At 52.7% G+C, this 16,554-nt stretch overlaps 1 protein-coding gene across 3 annotated transcripts in view; it reads right to left on the reverse strand.

Annotated features, from left to right (window-relative positions):
• Positions 1-323: 323 nt before the first annotated feature.
• Positions 324-16,554, reverse strand: part of CHST15 (carbohydrate sulfotransferase 15) — an 80,710-nt gene continuing 64,479 nt past the window's right edge. For 2 of the 3 annotated variants that reach the window (XM_068961245.1, XM_068961246.1), the window contains exons 6-8: positions 11,050-11,206; positions 4,724-4,871; positions 324-2,812 (exon numbers count right to left, since the gene is read on the reverse strand). In XM_068961245.1, coding sequence (XP_068817346.1) covers positions 2,622-2,812; positions 4,724-4,871; positions 11,050-11,206 — 496 coding nt within the window. In that variant the 3' untranslated portion in view covers positions 324-2,621. The remainder of the gene's footprint in view (positions 2,813-4,723; positions 4,872-11,049; positions 11,207-16,554) is intronic. The other variant, XM_068961247.1, reaches the window with a different exon arrangement.

Here is a 16,554-nt window from a genome sequence, read left to right on the forward strand (position 1 = left end):
AGGGGCCAGGCAGGCCTGAGACATGAGGAGAGCAGCCTGTTGGGAGCAGCAGGACCTGTGATCACCCAAGCCTGAAGCCTGAATGTCTGAAGACGACGCTAGGCCCGTCTGTGGACAGGGCTGCACCTCGCCGCCCTGACTCACACCATCCGCCGGCCGCACACAGGAGTCCCTGGGGACGTCCGCGTCCTCTCTCTCACCGTCACCGCGCGTGGCAGGTCCCCTGTGTACAGTGCCGCAGGCGAGACGCTGAGCTCCTCCTGTGGCTCCTTCACGCGCCTGCACTCGGCGGAGATGCTCCCATGGGTGCTGTGATGGCTAAGGAGGAAGGGCGTGCCCTCTGGGGTCCGCATCTAGTTACGATCAGTATTAACAAAAAGACCGCACATCGGTGGTTCATGAACACACCTTAACGCGACGAAGGGGGTACAGTTTAATACAGTCGGATGCACAGCTTTGGGGACATAAAGTAACTCGGGTCGTGAGAGAGGCTCTGATTTGCTTTGGTTCGGGATGATGGGCTCAAGGACCACCGCTCGAAACAGCAGCTCTGCTGTCACAAGGAGAGGGGCCTCGCACGCGAGAGCAGAGGAAAGCAAAGGCGGCAGACAGACAGCCCTTTGGAGAAAGGCCCCTGGAGAAACTGGGTCTGCGCAGACAGTGCTGACTGGCCCCCAAGGATGGGCCTGCGTCTGTAGAAAGATTTGTATAATAAACCAAATAATATTGGAAGTAAGACTTTCGGTTACACTTCTGTAAGAAGCAGAATTATGCTGCATGTTGTTCACATGCGTAGGGGTGCGTGAGCAAAGTCCTTGTGACCACAGTTGGGGCCGAAGAGCAAAACGTGGGCTGAACCCGACAAGCTGTTAAAGAACTGGCAGAGAAAGGAACCCATGAATGGGGGTTGAGTCCAGAGCAGAGGGGGCTGATAGGCAACAGAACTGAAGGGAACCCACTGAGAAACACACGCACGCACCCACACACGCACACCTGTACTGCAAATAAATACACACGAATGCGCCAGTTATATCTCCCTACAGAACCTCGTGCTCAGGCCACGTCTCCTGTGGGCTGCTGCTCTGAGTGCCACGGGGAGAGAGGAAGAGGGGGCCTGTCCCTGAAAGTGGGAGTTCGGGACCCAGGCTCCTCCACAGCGGTAACAGCCCGGGCGTGGGTGAGCCCACTGCGTGCCTTCAAGTGGACAGAGCATCCCACCTCTGACGGCAGTAGGGATGGGACAGCTGAGTGAATCCTCAGCCCCACGAGTGGTGGCTGCCCATGGAGGTGTTTGCACTTTCTGACTGGTAGTGTGCCCGGCACCTCGACCTGGAGACCTCTGACTCGCAGAAGCTTCCACTGACAAACCACGTGCCTAGCTTAGCTGGGGGTCCCGCCTTGGGGCTTGTGTGCAAGGACAGTGTTCAATCTTTCCCATCACCTCCAAGAAACAGCAAGACCGTCAGCGCATCTGACAGCAAACCGAGCTGCCAAGTGTCCCAGAAAGTTCTGTCAAGGATCTGCTCCCGGCTTTCTCGTATGGAATCCCAGCACAGCTCGTCCGGCCCAGGCAGAGCTCACGTGCGTATTTCTGGATCAGAAACAGGCATTCTGCAGTTCGCTGGGTGAGGAAGGCCCTCTGGCCACATATGGAGGAGAAAGTGGTAACAAGCTCACTAGAGAGGAAGGCAGAGCAGTGGAGCCTGTGGCCCCCAGAACTAAAACCTCCCAACGCAGGCAGCTCTCTGAGGCCCTCAGGGGCACAGCTGGGGCCAAGGTCCATGGAAAAATCCGTATTCCTTCAAGGTGCTCAGTCTGGCATTAACAGTGACCATTTCCCTTCCGATTTTAAACTGAATTTATATCTTCAGTTAGAAACTGAAAAAAAAAAAAAACCTCTTGAGAAAACATCTAGATGGACAGAAAAAGAGAGCTCCAGCCAGTGAAATGCAGAAAGTGGTTTGTTTTAAATACATTCGCTTTCTTTTTAAACATAAGTAAAGTCCACGAGGACAGAAGGGGAGGAGGTCCGAGACAGGAATGTGCTACCCAAAATTGGCTTGTGTCTTTTCTCTCGTAAATAGTGAAGTTGATGGGGTTTATATCTGAAGAGACAGAAGGGCTGACTTTGGGGTAAAAGGCAAAAAAAAAAAAAAAGAAATGAACCTCATGATTCTCCATGAGAATCCATTCTCCACCATCATGAGGTTTAGTGACCTGAACAGAGGATTGTGAAACTGAATGTGTAGTGTGTATCCTGGCCCTCCCTGGGCTGGGGCCTCCAGTGGATCTTGGAATCTTCAAAGCCCAGACTCCACACCCAGCACCCTCCTGCACCCCCGCCCAGCACCGGCCTGCCTCGTCCTGGAGCCCAGACACTCTCAGAGCAGAAGGGGACCCCTTTCCAAGTGGACTCTCCGACAGCCTCCATCCGAGGCTTGGCGATGGGTCCTTGCTGGGCTGTGTGACGTCACAAAAGATTCGGAACCAGATTCCACAAATATGGGCCCAGGGAGGGGGATCTCCTCCAGGCTCTGAGTGCAAGAGTTCCCCACCAAGAGAGACCTTCAGACCATGGAAGTCACGGAAACCGCAGCCCTGCCGGCTCCGGGAAGCCGGTCTCACGTCTTCCTCCATAGGAAGGCCTCATCAGCGAGGACCTGTGCCAGCCGGGCATTGAAAGGCCCGTAGAAGTCCCGCAGAAGCCTCTGGGTGACCGGCCACATGGGCCCCAGATCCCGGTCCTCGGGACGCCGCGTGTTGGATGCCGGGCTCTTGGTCATCAAGGCCTCTTGCTTCTCACTTAAGGGTCCTGGAACACAAAGGAAAGAGTCTGTGAGGCAAGTGAGGGGCCTAAGAAACTCTGATGAGAGAATCCGGGCCATGCTTCCTGGGGAGTCAGGAGGTTCCCGTAAGAATGTGTATGGAGATTCAGATTCTTTGGCTGGATTCATTGCGGACTTGCTGAGGGAAAGTGAAAAGTGAAAGTGAAGTCGCTCAGTAGTGTCCGACTCTTTGTGACCCCATGGACTGTAGCCTACCAGGCTCATCTGTCCATTGGATTTTCCAGGCAAAGGTACTAGAGTGGGTTGCTATTGCCTTCTCCAGGGGATCTTCCTGACCCAGGGATTGAACCCGGGTCTCCCGCGCTGTAGGCAGATGCTTTCCGTGTGGTCTGGTGGATTACCCGCCCTGGAAGCACAGCTGGGTCTCTGGGCACAGCCTCGCCTCCTGGTTTCACTTCCAAAGCCCCCTAAAGAGGAGCTGGCCTGTGCCTGGAGAGCTGTGGCCTGCCACACGCGGCCTCTGCACGGATATGCTCCGCAACCAGCCACTCGAATTCTGCCTCCACCATTTCCACTCCAGGCCGCTGCAGAGGGCCTCGTAGTGGGGCCATATTTCACCCTGTGTGTCCTGCTGTGTAGTCATCGTGGGGGGACGGGTGGGGGCCACCCATGCCCAGGGACCACCCTCCACTGGCTGAACCTCCACCTACAGCAGGGGTGTCCATGCGGAGAGGCCCAAGAACAAACCAGCAGGTGCTGCCTCCCAAGGGTGCCGCCTCCACCCCGAGCCCTCAGGACCTTAAGCCTCTCACTGGCTTAACCTCTAGAATCCCTGCTCAGCCTCTGTGCCCCAGGGCTCTTGGGGTCAGGCTGAAGTCCTGAGCCCATGCACAAAAACTACACCCCAGTATCCCTGGGGTGCGTGACAGGGAAGGAACAGACTGGCCTTTGCCATCGTCCATCTCAGGAACCAAAGACGAGTCACTGAAATGTGCCAGAGTCTGCAGGTGGCCCAATCAAAGGTTCCAGGCCTTAAAAGGAAAAAGTAATCACCCTCTATCACGTTATGAGGTCTCCGAGAAAAGAAGAAAGGAATCAAATGACACAAGGGCCCTGAGTCCCAGCGGTGGGCAAATGGATTTCAGGAAATATTCAGTTGACAAAATTCCCAGGCAAGCTCATCAGACAGGGCTGCAGGGGCGTCTGGGTGGGTGTGGGGGAAGAATGTGCAGGTCAGCCCAGCCTCTCGAGGGGTCCTGGATGCCGCCCGCCGGGGAGCACTCTGCACCCGCGTACACGCCTCTACCAGCCATCACTGGGGCCAGCGAGTCGGCCCGCTGCCACAAAGTGCCACTAGGGACTCGAGGGGACGGTGTCCTCTGGGTGGGAACAGGGTCCTTCACCCTGGAGGCCCAGGAGCCCAAATCTGGCCACGTGACACTGCCTCCAGGGGTCCCAGCAAAGCAGGGACAACCAGTGACCTGCCCATCCCGTCCTCCAGGCCCTATGGCCTCTGCAAGACAGTTCCAGCAGTCAGGACACCCTGTCCATCCTCATGGCACGCCACTGCTTCCAAGGTCCCTTCAGCAGCTGGGACCCCCAAGTCATGTGTAAGGATTGCACGTGTACGAGGATGCTAAATTACTCCTCGCCCGTGTCACCCTGTCACTAGGTGATTCAAGCCTTGCTTCCTCCTCTCCTTCCACTGGACCGTAAGCTCCCAGATGAGTGGCAGTCTCTTCCTCCCCAGAGACCCCCTCCCCACACTACACACAAGGACCCATCTGGAGCTGGTGCTTCACCAACAGGTGCTAATCTGTGGGTCTCCCAGCCCAGGCCCACCCTGCTCAGGCTCACAGAGTCTGCCTGGGACCCGGCAGGTCGGTGTCCATGGAACTCGCGCCCTGCTCTGTGGGTGTCCGGCTCGAGATTCATACCAAGGCTGAGGAACCGGAAGACCCTGTGCATGGTGTCCTTGACGTTGGAGGCATGGTCTTCCAGGCGGAGGATGAGGAACTGCTCCTTGTTAAAGACAGTGAGCCAGTCTAGAAGGTACACGGCGTACAGCCCAACCTGGAGCCTCACCTGGGACCAAGCCAGAAGGCGGGCGTTAGTTCAGGTTAATTCCTCCCAAACCGCAGATGCTTTTCTACAGGCACTACACGTCATAAACCAACAGCGAGAGGAATCCCAGCAAACAACTACCTTCAGAAGCTGGATTTTTTTATGTGGACCGAAATGCTGGACTGGATGAAGCACAGCTGGAATCAAGATTGTTGACAGAAATATCAATAACCTTAGATATGCAGATGACACCACCCTTATGGCAGACAGTGAAGAAGAACTAAAGAGCCTCTTGATGAAAGTGAAAGAAGAAAGTGAAAAAGTTGGCTTAAAACTCAACATTCAGAAAACTAAGATCATGGCATCTAGTCCCATCACTTCATGCCAAATAGATGGGAAAACAATGGAAACAGTGAGAGACTTTATTTTGGGGGGCTCCAAAATCACTGTAGATGGTGACTGCAGCCATGAAATTAAAAGATGCTTGCTCCTTGGAAAAAAGCTATGACCAACCTAGATAGCATATTAAAAAGCAGAAACATTACTTTGCCAACAAAGGTCTGTCTAGTCAAGGCTATGGTTTTTCCAGTAGTCATGTATGGATGTGAGAGTTGGACTATAAAGAAAGCTGAGCGCCAAAGAATTGATGTTTTTGAACTGTGGTGTTGGAGAAGACTCTTGAGAGTCCCTTGGACTGCAAGGAGATCCAACCAGTCCATCCTAAAGATCAGTCCTGAGTGTTCACTGGAAGGATTGATGCTGAAGCTGAAACTCCAATACTTTGGTCATCTGATGCAAAGAACTGACTCATTTGAAAAGACCCTGATGCTGGGAGGGATTGAGGGCAGGAGGAGAAGGGGACGACAGAGGATGAGATGGTTGGATGGCATCACCAACTCGATGGACATGAGTTTGAGTAAGTTCCAGGAGTTGGTGATGGACAGGGAGGCCTGGCGTGTTGCAGACCATGGGGTTGCAAAGAGTCAGACATGACTGAGTGACTGAACTGAACTGTTTTTTTAAGTCTTTATTGAATTTGTTACAATATCACTTCTGTTTTTACATTTTGGCCAAGAGACATGTGGGATCTTAACTCTGTGACCAGGGACCAAACTTCCATCCACCCTCTGCATTGGAAGGTGAAGTCTTAACCACTGGACTACCAGGGATGTCCCCAGAAGTTGGATTTTAAACACCACTCATGCTTGCTGCCTTGTGCAGGCCTTTGTGTCCCATGCACAAAGGATTCCCACACTCAGGGTCTCATTTCATCCTTAGAACCACCCTGTAGGTATCTTCACGACATCTCATAGAGAGGACCTGGGTGAAGGGAGAGGCCAAGGTTACGCCCACCAATGGCGTGGAATTCCTTTATACAGGACCCAGCTGCCTTTGCTTCTACACCCAGCACTCAACAGCCATGAGAAACACCTGCAAATGCCCAGCAACCAGCCACAAGAGGAACCGCCAAATGCCAGGTGCCACACAGAGGTCTAGGACCTTCAGTGTGTGTGCACATCCCAGTATGAGCAGCATTGTACGAAGTCCTTCCTGTCCACCTGCACTTCGGGGTCCTTGTCCTTCTTCTGTGCCTTCTCTTGTGCCAAACTGCAAGCATGTGTGGTGAAGCATTAACCTGACTCACAGAGATGTCTGGCCTTGGTCCTTGGCTCCTGAGAGGCCACCGCAAGCCCTCTGGGAAGTCCTGCCTGATGAGAGTATCTCGCTTGCCCAGGGGGCAGAGGGGGTGGGTCTGGACACTGGACAGTCTAACAGCATGACTTAGGATGCGGGCTTTGGGCCTCGCAGGACCGGTCTGACCTCCAGAAGGGACTGGATGGGTAAAGGTCAGCCAGGCGGGCAGTACGTGATGGAGCCTCAAGAAACGCTGCAGACACCAAAGGCTTGGCTGGGTGTCTCCGGCTGGCAATATGCTGCGTGTACCATCACACGTGCTTCTTCTCTTGGCTGACTTTAATCCGTGTCTCTTCCCTGCTGTAAACCGTAACCATGAGTGTAACAGCCAACCGTGTGCTCTTGATTCCTTCCAGTGAATTACTGAACCTGATGGTACTTTGGGGGACTTCCCCCAGTTTGCAAATAGTGTCAGAAGGGAGAGTGGTCTTGAGGACAGTTCCCTCTGACTTCACAGTTGGCTGTGCAAAGCTCCAGAAAACAGCAAACCCTTCCCCTTCTGCTCTGAGGTCCCCCCTTTCTCCAGCACTCCTACCCATGTCCCCCACTCAGGGACCCGCTCCGTGTCCAGCCTCTGGTTGTGCCTCGTGTCTTTGTTTGGGCACCGTCCCAGCCCCATGCGTGGTGCTCCTGCCTCGAGTCTCTGAGGGTGAGCTCCCCACACTGATGCCTGGCCTCACCTGGCTCTCCTCGTGGGCAAAGTCCTTGGCCTGGCTGGACCCCCAGCCCACCCTCTCCCACGTGGAGCACCTCCCAGTGCCCAGTCCTGGTTCCTGACGCAGACACTTTCACCTCCTACTTCCGCTCCCTCTCAGCTCGACCCTGACCTCCTTCCTCCAGGGTGGGGGCCAGGATCTCAGTCGGCATCCCCTCATCCCGCATGAGGCCAAGCCCCCTGGCACTCCCACGCTGAACACGGTGACGACCACAAGACAGTGAAACGCTTGACAAAATATGTACAGACACTAACTGGCTTCATCTTTAGCTATTCTTTTTTCCATGTCATTGTTCTCCTAATTGTGTGGGAGGTGGTGGAGGAAGAAAAACAATTGGAGGGGGGAAAGCTATCTCCAGAATTCATTAGCTGCCTGCAGCCCTTAGGTTGCAGCTACCTCAGACACCAGCTAGCAAAAAGACCTCAAGCTGGGCCAGAAATAAAGAGAAAACAGGCACGTGCCAGCCTCAGAAATAAATACATGCGTCGCCTCCAACACAGACAACCAACCACTGTGAGAACGGCTTCTTGCTAAATCATCGAGAGCTTTCTGTTCTCAGTCTGTCTGTCCCTCCCATGGAGGACCAGCCTGACCAGGTTTATCTCTTCCAGAGAACCTGCCCTCACTCCTAAGAACCTTCTAGAAGGTTCTAGAAGGTCCTGACTTTGTAGCAGGATGGGGGTGTTTTAAAGTAGCTGCAGTGGTCCCTGGACCTGGCCACAGGGGACAGCATTTCCCTGGAGTGCGTCTGTGCCTTCATGGACAAAGCCCCCCTGCACTGGGCCAGGCAGGCCTCCCGCAACTGGGTCTGCCTTCCCAGGAGAGCTGTTCAGCAGCAGAGGGACCGTCCGGGGCAAGCAGGGAACAAACTTGAGAGGGCTCTGCAGGGGCAGAGGGGTGGGCAAGCCCTCCTGGTCTCCTGGACACTCCTGTCTCACTCCAACCCCTCACCCCCCACCCCCAGCCCCCTTACCAGTCAAGGGAAGTGCCACTCACCTCGAATGATAGTTTCTGGTTCATGGAGCATCACTGCTAACAAACTTAAGACAGTCTCATGCCACCCCTCCCTTCATCTTTCGCCAGTACCGATCAGAGAATCAAAGTGGAATGGGGATAAAAAAGAGTCTTTAGGAGAAGTGCCCAATACGTTTAAAATTTAAAAACATTAGAGCTTAGAGAGGCCTTTGAGGTTATCTGCTTCAGCCGGCTCTGGGTGGAAACACAAGATGCCCAGGGAGGGCGAGGAGCCTGCCAGGGTCGGTTGGAGAACACCCACCAGAGCCTGGTCTCGAAGCTGGGCCCTCGCCCTGGGGGCCTGTTCCCCCATCCCAGCCAGGAAAGAGCTGAGGAGCGCGGTGTAGGGTCTCCCCTGACAAGAGCATACCGAACCCCTCTGCTCCTCACTAGGGATTTGGTTGGAACTCTCCACCCAGCTTCTCCACTAGTTTCACAGACTGCCCATTCATTCATTCATTCATTCATTCATTCTGCAAATATTCTAGTGCATCCTGCATGCCAGGTTACATGCTAAGCAACGGGGATGTGCTGCTATGTAACTGACGTGGCCCCTGGCCACGTGGAGCTTGCAATCTGGTGGAGGTGGAGCTAAACTGGTGAAGAACAAATTATCTGTAATGGCCAACTGTGATCCAGGCTGTTGGGAAATGAAAGGCGTGGAAAGAGAGCGAACGGAAGTCAAGATTAAAGCAAGACCCGAAGGATGAGGAGCACGTGCCAGGGAGGGGCGTGGGGTAGGCTCTGGAACCAGGTGTCCCCAAGACGAGCGCCCAACACAACCCCTGGAGGGCTGCTGCACAGGCAGATGGACCCGCTCCCCTTCCCCTCCCCCATAACCCGCAAAGCTCCTGATTCTGGAGTCTGGGGCTCAACCTGAGAGTGTGCTTTCCTGACAAGTCCCCAGGGATGCCGATACTCTTGGTCTTGGACCACACCTGTGAATCCCTGCTCTGAGGCAAGAGGACCCAGCAGGGGAGGGTGCGGCTGTAGAGCAGTGATGGAGAGGGAGGTGGGGAGCGGGAGGGCAGGCAGGTGGGACCGGCTCCCGAGCTCAAGGGCCAGATTCTGTGTTGATCCTTTGTGTGCGTCTTCCCTGCAAAACTATACACGCCAGCAGGGCGGCCTGGGATCCTACCTGCTCCTCTGTGCAGCCTGCTCTTAGGGGAGACACTGACTGGAACCGCCTACCCCAGCCAGGCAAGATAGGAGCCACTCGCATGAGCTATCTTAACAACAGGTCAGGAACACGTGGTAAGGAATGTGGAACTAACAAGCTCCCACAAACCAGAATAATTCAGGAAGGGTCAAGAAAAGAGGAGATGCCAGTCCCTATGTCCTACCAACCTGCCAGAATCCTCCTCGCTGAAATCCATCTTGGCTGAGCCATGCACACACCACCAGCCAGGATGGAGTCAGAGTGATTGCCCAGAGACAGCCTGGAAACTAACCCCTTCACCACGAGACCTAAAACTTTAAGCCGCCTGGCGGGGTGGTTCTCCTGGGTTCCCTTCCCCTGCTGCTCTCCACAGGGCCACCCGTTCCCAGTAAAGTCTCTTGCTTTGTCTGCACGTGTGTCTCCTTGGACAATTCATTTCCAAGTGTTAGACAAGAGCCCCCTTCCTGTAACGCTGTCAGATAAGATAGTCTGGACAACAAAGAAAAGGGAGGGAACCCTCTTGACTTCAAACCCCATCACACCTGGGGGTTCCCCGGCCTCCACCTCAAGCAGCTCTACCACGTGGCACACTCAGTGGAGCAAGCCTGTGGACCACACTCAGGGGCTGAAGGAGACTTACCACTGCGGCAAACCTGCTGAGAAAACACTTGTGACAACCCAGGGTGCTGTGCAGTGCAAAACCATCCCTTAGCCACACCATGCTGAAGTCACCAGTAACGGCTTCTTTTGCATGAGAGAAAAAGGGGGGACAAGGAGCTCAAACCAGTCAACCTGGAGGGAAATCAACCCTGAATACTCATTGGAAGGACTGATGCTGAAACTGAGGCGCCAATACTTTGGCCACCTGATGCAAAGAGCCGACTCACTGGAAAAGACCCTGATGCTGGGAAAGATTGAAGGCAGGAAGAGAAGAGGGCATCAGAGGATGAGATGGTTGGATGGCATCATCGATGCAATGGACATGAACTTGGACAAACTTCAGGAGATGGTGAAGGACAGGGAGGCCTGATGTGCTGCTGTCCATGGGGTCGCAGAGTTGGACACGAATGGGCGACTGAACAATAACAGCAACAACAAGAAACGTATAGCTATATTCCTGAAGGCAAATGAGAGCAAAGAAAAGAGGGATCAATGGACAAAAATGTTCCATTAAGACTCAGTCGGAGAAGCACTGAAAGTCACTGGTGGGTAATTTTTTAAACCAACAAAACAATCCAGCATTAGAGAGAACACTCTTAAGACAATCAGAGAGTCGGGTCCTCATGTCTGCCAGTCCTAATTGCAGGGTGTGTTTCTGAGCCTTGCTAAATAATAATCTTCCTAAATGCACCCTCTTTCTTTCGCGGGGCGGGGTGGGGGGAGGAGTGAGCATTGCATCTGAGCCATCAGTGAGGAAGAAAGCAGGGTGCCAGCTGAAAGCGCCCATCAGCTTTTATAGTTTTTACATCCATGAATATTTGTTTGGCATTAGCCACCGCTCAAAGGCATGGGGAGAGGCATTTGCACATTAAAATGCTTCTCTGTTTAAATGCTAAAATCCCCATCCACAATGCCCTCACACAATAAGCGCGGAGCAGCCCTTCCGCATACGCACAGGCATGGCGTTGTTGAGGGTGTTGTTGTAGACGCAGGCGCGCAATGAATAATCCAGCATGCAATTTTCAAACAGCTGCAGAGCTTCTGTCACTTTTTCATGGAAGTCATCTGCAGATTTATTCGAACTTGCAAAGTAGAGATAGTCGGAGTACAACCTGTGAATAAAACAGATGGATCTTTTTACCCCCAGGAATGTGAAATCGCGCCACTTGCGTGACAATGGAAATCAACAAGCAATTATGTTACCTCATTCGGTTCATTAAGACACCACCACTCTCTTCTTCCCTAGCCCACAAGCTGCTTCCAACCGCCCCTGCCCGGACGATCTCCCCACCCTCCACAGGTCCACCCATGCCCTCCTGGACGCAGGCACGGTCTACACTGGCCCCAGACAAGCCCCCATTCATTTTTTCTGTGCTTTCCTTTTTTTTTTTTTGGTTCTTTCTAGGCACCTTCGGCCGAGGCGGTTTTCACAATGAGTGAACTTTGAAACAACACCAGATTACAAAGACTGTACAAGAGCAGAGAGGCCATGAAAATTTTATGCCCTTTCATGATCCTATCTCCTCTGTTCATGGCGACAGTAACAGAACAGCTGTCGCTCTGCCAATATTACAGTTCTGTGTGAGATTCCTGGCCCATTTCAGACTCTGAACGTTAAAGCAAAATTATGAAATGTATCTTTCTAGGTTGATAGGAATCTATTTTTAGCACAATGTAGAAACATCTCCACCCCAGGTCTAAGGCATGCAGACACCAGTAGACCTCCACACGTGTCCACGCACATGGAGCTGTTCACCCAGATCCCACAGCATGTGCATAGGAGCTGACAGTGTCTCTATTTAACCAAACTGGTCTCAGGTTCCTCTGGGCCTTCTTCCCAGCTCAGCCTTGACTCTTAGACTTTCCTTGTCAGTCTCTGCATCTCCCAGTTTTAACAAGAATCCTGCCAGGTCGATTTAGCCATTTAGCCGGACTCTCCCCTTAACGCTGCTGTTTCCTCTTAGTTAACTTCCCATCCGCCAAGCCACATCCTCCTGGGCTACAAATTCCCACCTTTTCTTGCTGTATCTGGAGTTGACCCCAATCCCCCTCCCCTACTGCAAGATGCCACCTCAGTGGTCCCTACACCTACAGCCCTCAATAGTCGCCTTATCATTCTTTAACAGGAGTCAGAATAATGATTCTTTCTTTTCCCACAAATCCTTTGCACCAGGGGGTCCTCTGGTGGCTCAGATTGTAAAGAATGTGCCTGCAATGTGGGAGATCTGGGTTCGATTCCTGGGTTGGGAAGATCCCCTGGAGGAGGACACGGCAACCAACTTCAGTATTCTTGCCTGGAGAATCCCATGAACAAGGAATTCTGGTGGGATACAGTCCATGGGGTCGCAGAGAGTCGGACATGACTGAGTGACTACGCTTTCACTTTCTCCACATATATTTTATTGTACTTTAACACTACAGATAGATATTTTCTTTGACCATGGGATAATTCTTTTCTTATATCAAATAAACAAAAGAAAGGGCTTCCCTGATGGCTCAGTGGTAAAGAATCCACCTGCCAATACAGGAGAAACAGGTTCAATTCCTGGTCCGGGAAGATCCCAACATGCCACGGAGCAACTGGGCCGTGCGCCACAGCTACTGAGCCTGTGCTCCAGAGCCTGGGGGCTGCAACTACTGAACCCACGTGTTGCAACTAGTGAAGCCTGCGCACCCTGGAGCCCGAGCTCCGCAGGGAGAGAAGCCACCGCAGTGAGAAGCCCGCACACCCCCGCTGGAGAGTAGCCCCCACCCACCGCAACTAGAGAAAAGTCTGAGCAGCAACGAACACCCAGCACAGCCAGAAATAAACAATAAAATAAAAGCAAAACAAAACAGGTTATAACACTATACTGAGCACACCTTTGTTTTAAAGTCCTCAGCCCCAACTTCCCTTGTGCCCTTTACTTTTGATCCCCAGCTCCTACAATCTTAAGTCATGGTGGGAAGGATGGGTATAGCATTAAATTCATCTGTAAAACAGGAAAACTCCTTGTGCTTTCCCCATGACAAGGTAATCCATACAGACCTCAAGGGTGAGCCTCATTATCAGTTTCTTGTACATCGGTCCAGAAATTTTCAGTGCACCTTCAAATATATATCTGCATATCTTTCATTTTTTAAAAACACAGACGTATCAGGTTATATCGGATGGGATCAGATAATACATCTGTTCTATGGCACTTCTCTAATTATTTAATTAGGGAGAATTTTGAACATTCATAAAAGTAGATAAGATAACATATACACTGCAGCCAAACACAGATTCCATTGTTGTAATTTTTTTTTGCAGTTCCACTCAGCTTGGAGGATCTCAGTTCCTCGCTCAGGGTTCGAGCCTGGGCCACAACAGTGAAAGCCCAGAAACCTAACCACTAGGTCACCGGGGTATGCCCCAGCAATTTTTTACTTTAATAGAATTCCCAAGTTGAGAGTTTTCTACACCTCTTTTCACCTCTTCTCCTTTTTCTGCTGGCAGAGAGCTTAAGTCTTTACCCTTTTTTTTTTTTTTTGGTTTTTCAACACTTCCCCCTTTGTTTCTGTCTCATGCCTTTTTCAACACACACCTCCTGCCCTCCTCCCTGCCCCGCCCCGCCCCATGCCCAACACCCTTCATGCACACTCAGCCCGGGGCTGCCAGGAAACCAGGCTGATGCAGACTGGCTCCCTGCTCGGCGCTGGCCTGCCTCTGGCCCCCTCGGCTCCATACTTTCTATTCTCCCAGCATCTCCAACCAGGCTTCCTTCTTTCCAGTGAAGGAAACAGCAGATCTTACTAGGGTCCCACAGGTCTGGGGACTGTAGCTGTGCACCGCTGATTGCACCCAGGGCTTCCTTCTGGCTGTTGGCCACCCTCATCCCCCTGCAGAGATGGCAGTGCCCTGGGGGCACAGGTGGGCTGCAGACACCCCTTCTCCAGCTCCCACCCCTCCCCACTCACTAGTGAAAAGAAAAGAAAGTGAAGTCGTTCAGTCGTGTCCGACTCTGCGACCCCAGGGACTGTAGCCCATCAGGCTCCTCCATCCATGGGATTTTCCAGGCCAGAATGCTGGAGTGGGGTGCCATTGCCTTCTCCAGGGGATCTTCCCAACCCAGGGATCGAACCCAGGTCTCCAGCATTGTAAGCAGATGCTTTCCCATCTGAGCCACCAGGGAATCCAAAGATTTTCTGACAACTAGAGCAGCTTCTCAGGGACCGATTGTCTTCCCCTCTGGCATTTGGCACAGTGCCTTCTGCATGCTGCTAAGTCGCTTCAGTTGTGGCCGACTCTGTGCGACCCCATAGATGGCAGCCCACCAGGCTCCCCCGTCCCTGGGATTCTCCAGGCAAGAACACTGGAGTGGGTTGCCATTTCCTTCTCCAATGCATGAAAGTGAAAAGCGAAAGGGAAGTTGCTCAGTCGTGTCCGACTCTTAGCGACCCCATGGACTGCAGCCTACCAGACTCCTCCATCCATGGGATTTTCCAGGCAAGAGTACTGGAGTGGGGTGCCATTGCCTTCAGGCTCTTTAGAAATCACCCACTGCCAATGTCCAGAGAGAATACCTCGGAGAAGTAGTGAGGTGTCTGGAATCTGCCCACAGATTGCCTAGAATCCATGCACACACACTGGAAGGAGAGTACCTGTACGTCTCAGCCTGGTCAGCCACATCTCCAAAAGGACTTGCTTCAAGACTAATCCTGAGAGATGCTCAAGCACTGGCAATTAGCTCTTCCCCCAGATCCGTGTTCAGCCACGCACACGGCCCCGATGACACTGCGCTTGTCGACTACAGGTGGCCCCCACATCAGCTGTGCGGTTTTCCCTCTTCAAACACGGGACCTCCATCAAGACTGAAACATGGCACCTGTCCCCGCAGGCTCAGCCACAGCATAACCGAAGAGCTGATGAATAAATGCCCGAAATCAGATTTGCGTGGAGCTCAAAGTGCAGTTGGGTGGCACACACCTGGGCACCTTGTAGCATCGAGCTTGTTGGAGGCCCCTCCGAGCTCACACCATTTCCTATGAGTGCTGCCAATTTACAGATTTGCCCAAGAAAGATGCCGGGGGGTAGTGACCAACACCTCTGAGACTGTCATCAGAATCTGGACTTTAATAGGAAGCTCAAGTTTAGAGTCGTTAGCAAGACCTCCCACACAACCGTCTAAATCGGTCGGTAGAACTGGAATTCTATCACATCGACTGCCATCTAAAATTCCAACCCTGGGCTCAGGCTTTCCACAGTGAGTTTATTTTGTGGTAATGACGTTTCTTGTAGAGGGGTGGCTCATAAATAAAATAAGAGTCTCTAAAACCTGGCTTAATTTTAAACACAAAGTAACTTCATGAAGAATCTGCTGACTCCATACAATTCTTTAGAGATCCAGAAGTCACTCCAGCAGACAAACTGGGACATGTCCTCAGGTCCAGCCGCGCCAGTCCAGCCCTGCCCAAGTGAGAAGACTGATTTTCATCTGCCTGGGGTGCAGTGAAATGAGCTCAGGGCCCCACCTTCTATGAATCAGGTTGGTTCACGGCCCTTAGTACCAGGCCAGGCCCACTTCCTCGGCAGGGTGAGGGGAGATTTCTCCTTCCCCTCAGTTCCCCAGGGACCCTGGATCTGCTCACAGGGTGGGCAGCGGGCCTCCCTGGAGCCCACACACGTGCCGAGATGAGTGTCTGTAACAAGTCCTCCACACCCTATTTGAGCAGAGAACCTCCCTGCGCCCGTTTGGAGTCTACAGATGTCCTGAAAGATGCCTAACTCCTGACCACCGGTATCTGCGAATGGGATCTTATTTCAGCAATAGGGTCTCTGCAGATGTCATTATGGTGAAGACCTCCAGGTGAGAACGGTGGGCCCAAAATCCAAGGACTGGTGTCCCTCTAAGGGGCGAGGACGTGGACACATGGGGAGGAGGCCACGTGAAGACAGAGGCAGAAACTGAAGTGTTACCTACAAGATAAGGATGCCAGGACTGCAGAAGCCACTGGAAGCTGGAAGACCAGTGGAACGAACCCTCCCTCAGAGCCTCCGGGAGGAACTAAAGTCGCCACCACCGCCTTACCTTCGACCTCTGGCCTCTAGAACAATGAGAGAATGAATGTCTGTTTTTCAAGCCAGCTCATTTGTGATGATTTGTTACGAGAGCCCCCCGAGAAACTAACACAGACCCAAAACCAAATTCCTGAGGAGTCATTTCTGCCAGCACCTGTCTCTCACCCTGAGACCCTCGAAGAGTAACCTGCCTGTGCAGGAGGATGATGGCCGTGTGGCCAGCTCCTCCGCAAAGAAAGAAGAAGGAAGACGAGCGACACAAGACCTTTACCTCCCCAGAGGGCACTATCTGAGTACTCATGAAGAATCAGGGGTAAGACTGTCTTGAATAAACGATACTATGATTTTCCCAGGTGGGCCTCCTAGGCGGTGCTAGTAGGTCAAGAATCTGCCTGCCAATGCAGGAGACACAGGAGTCAG

This window comes from Capricornis sumatraensis, chromosome 23, assembly GCF_032405125.1.
Source record: "Capricornis sumatraensis isolate serow.1 chromosome 23, serow.2, whole genome shotgun sequence".
In the NCBI taxonomy this organism is placed as follows: domain Eukaryota; kingdom Metazoa; phylum Chordata; class Mammalia; order Artiodactyla; family Bovidae; genus Capricornis; species Capricornis sumatraensis.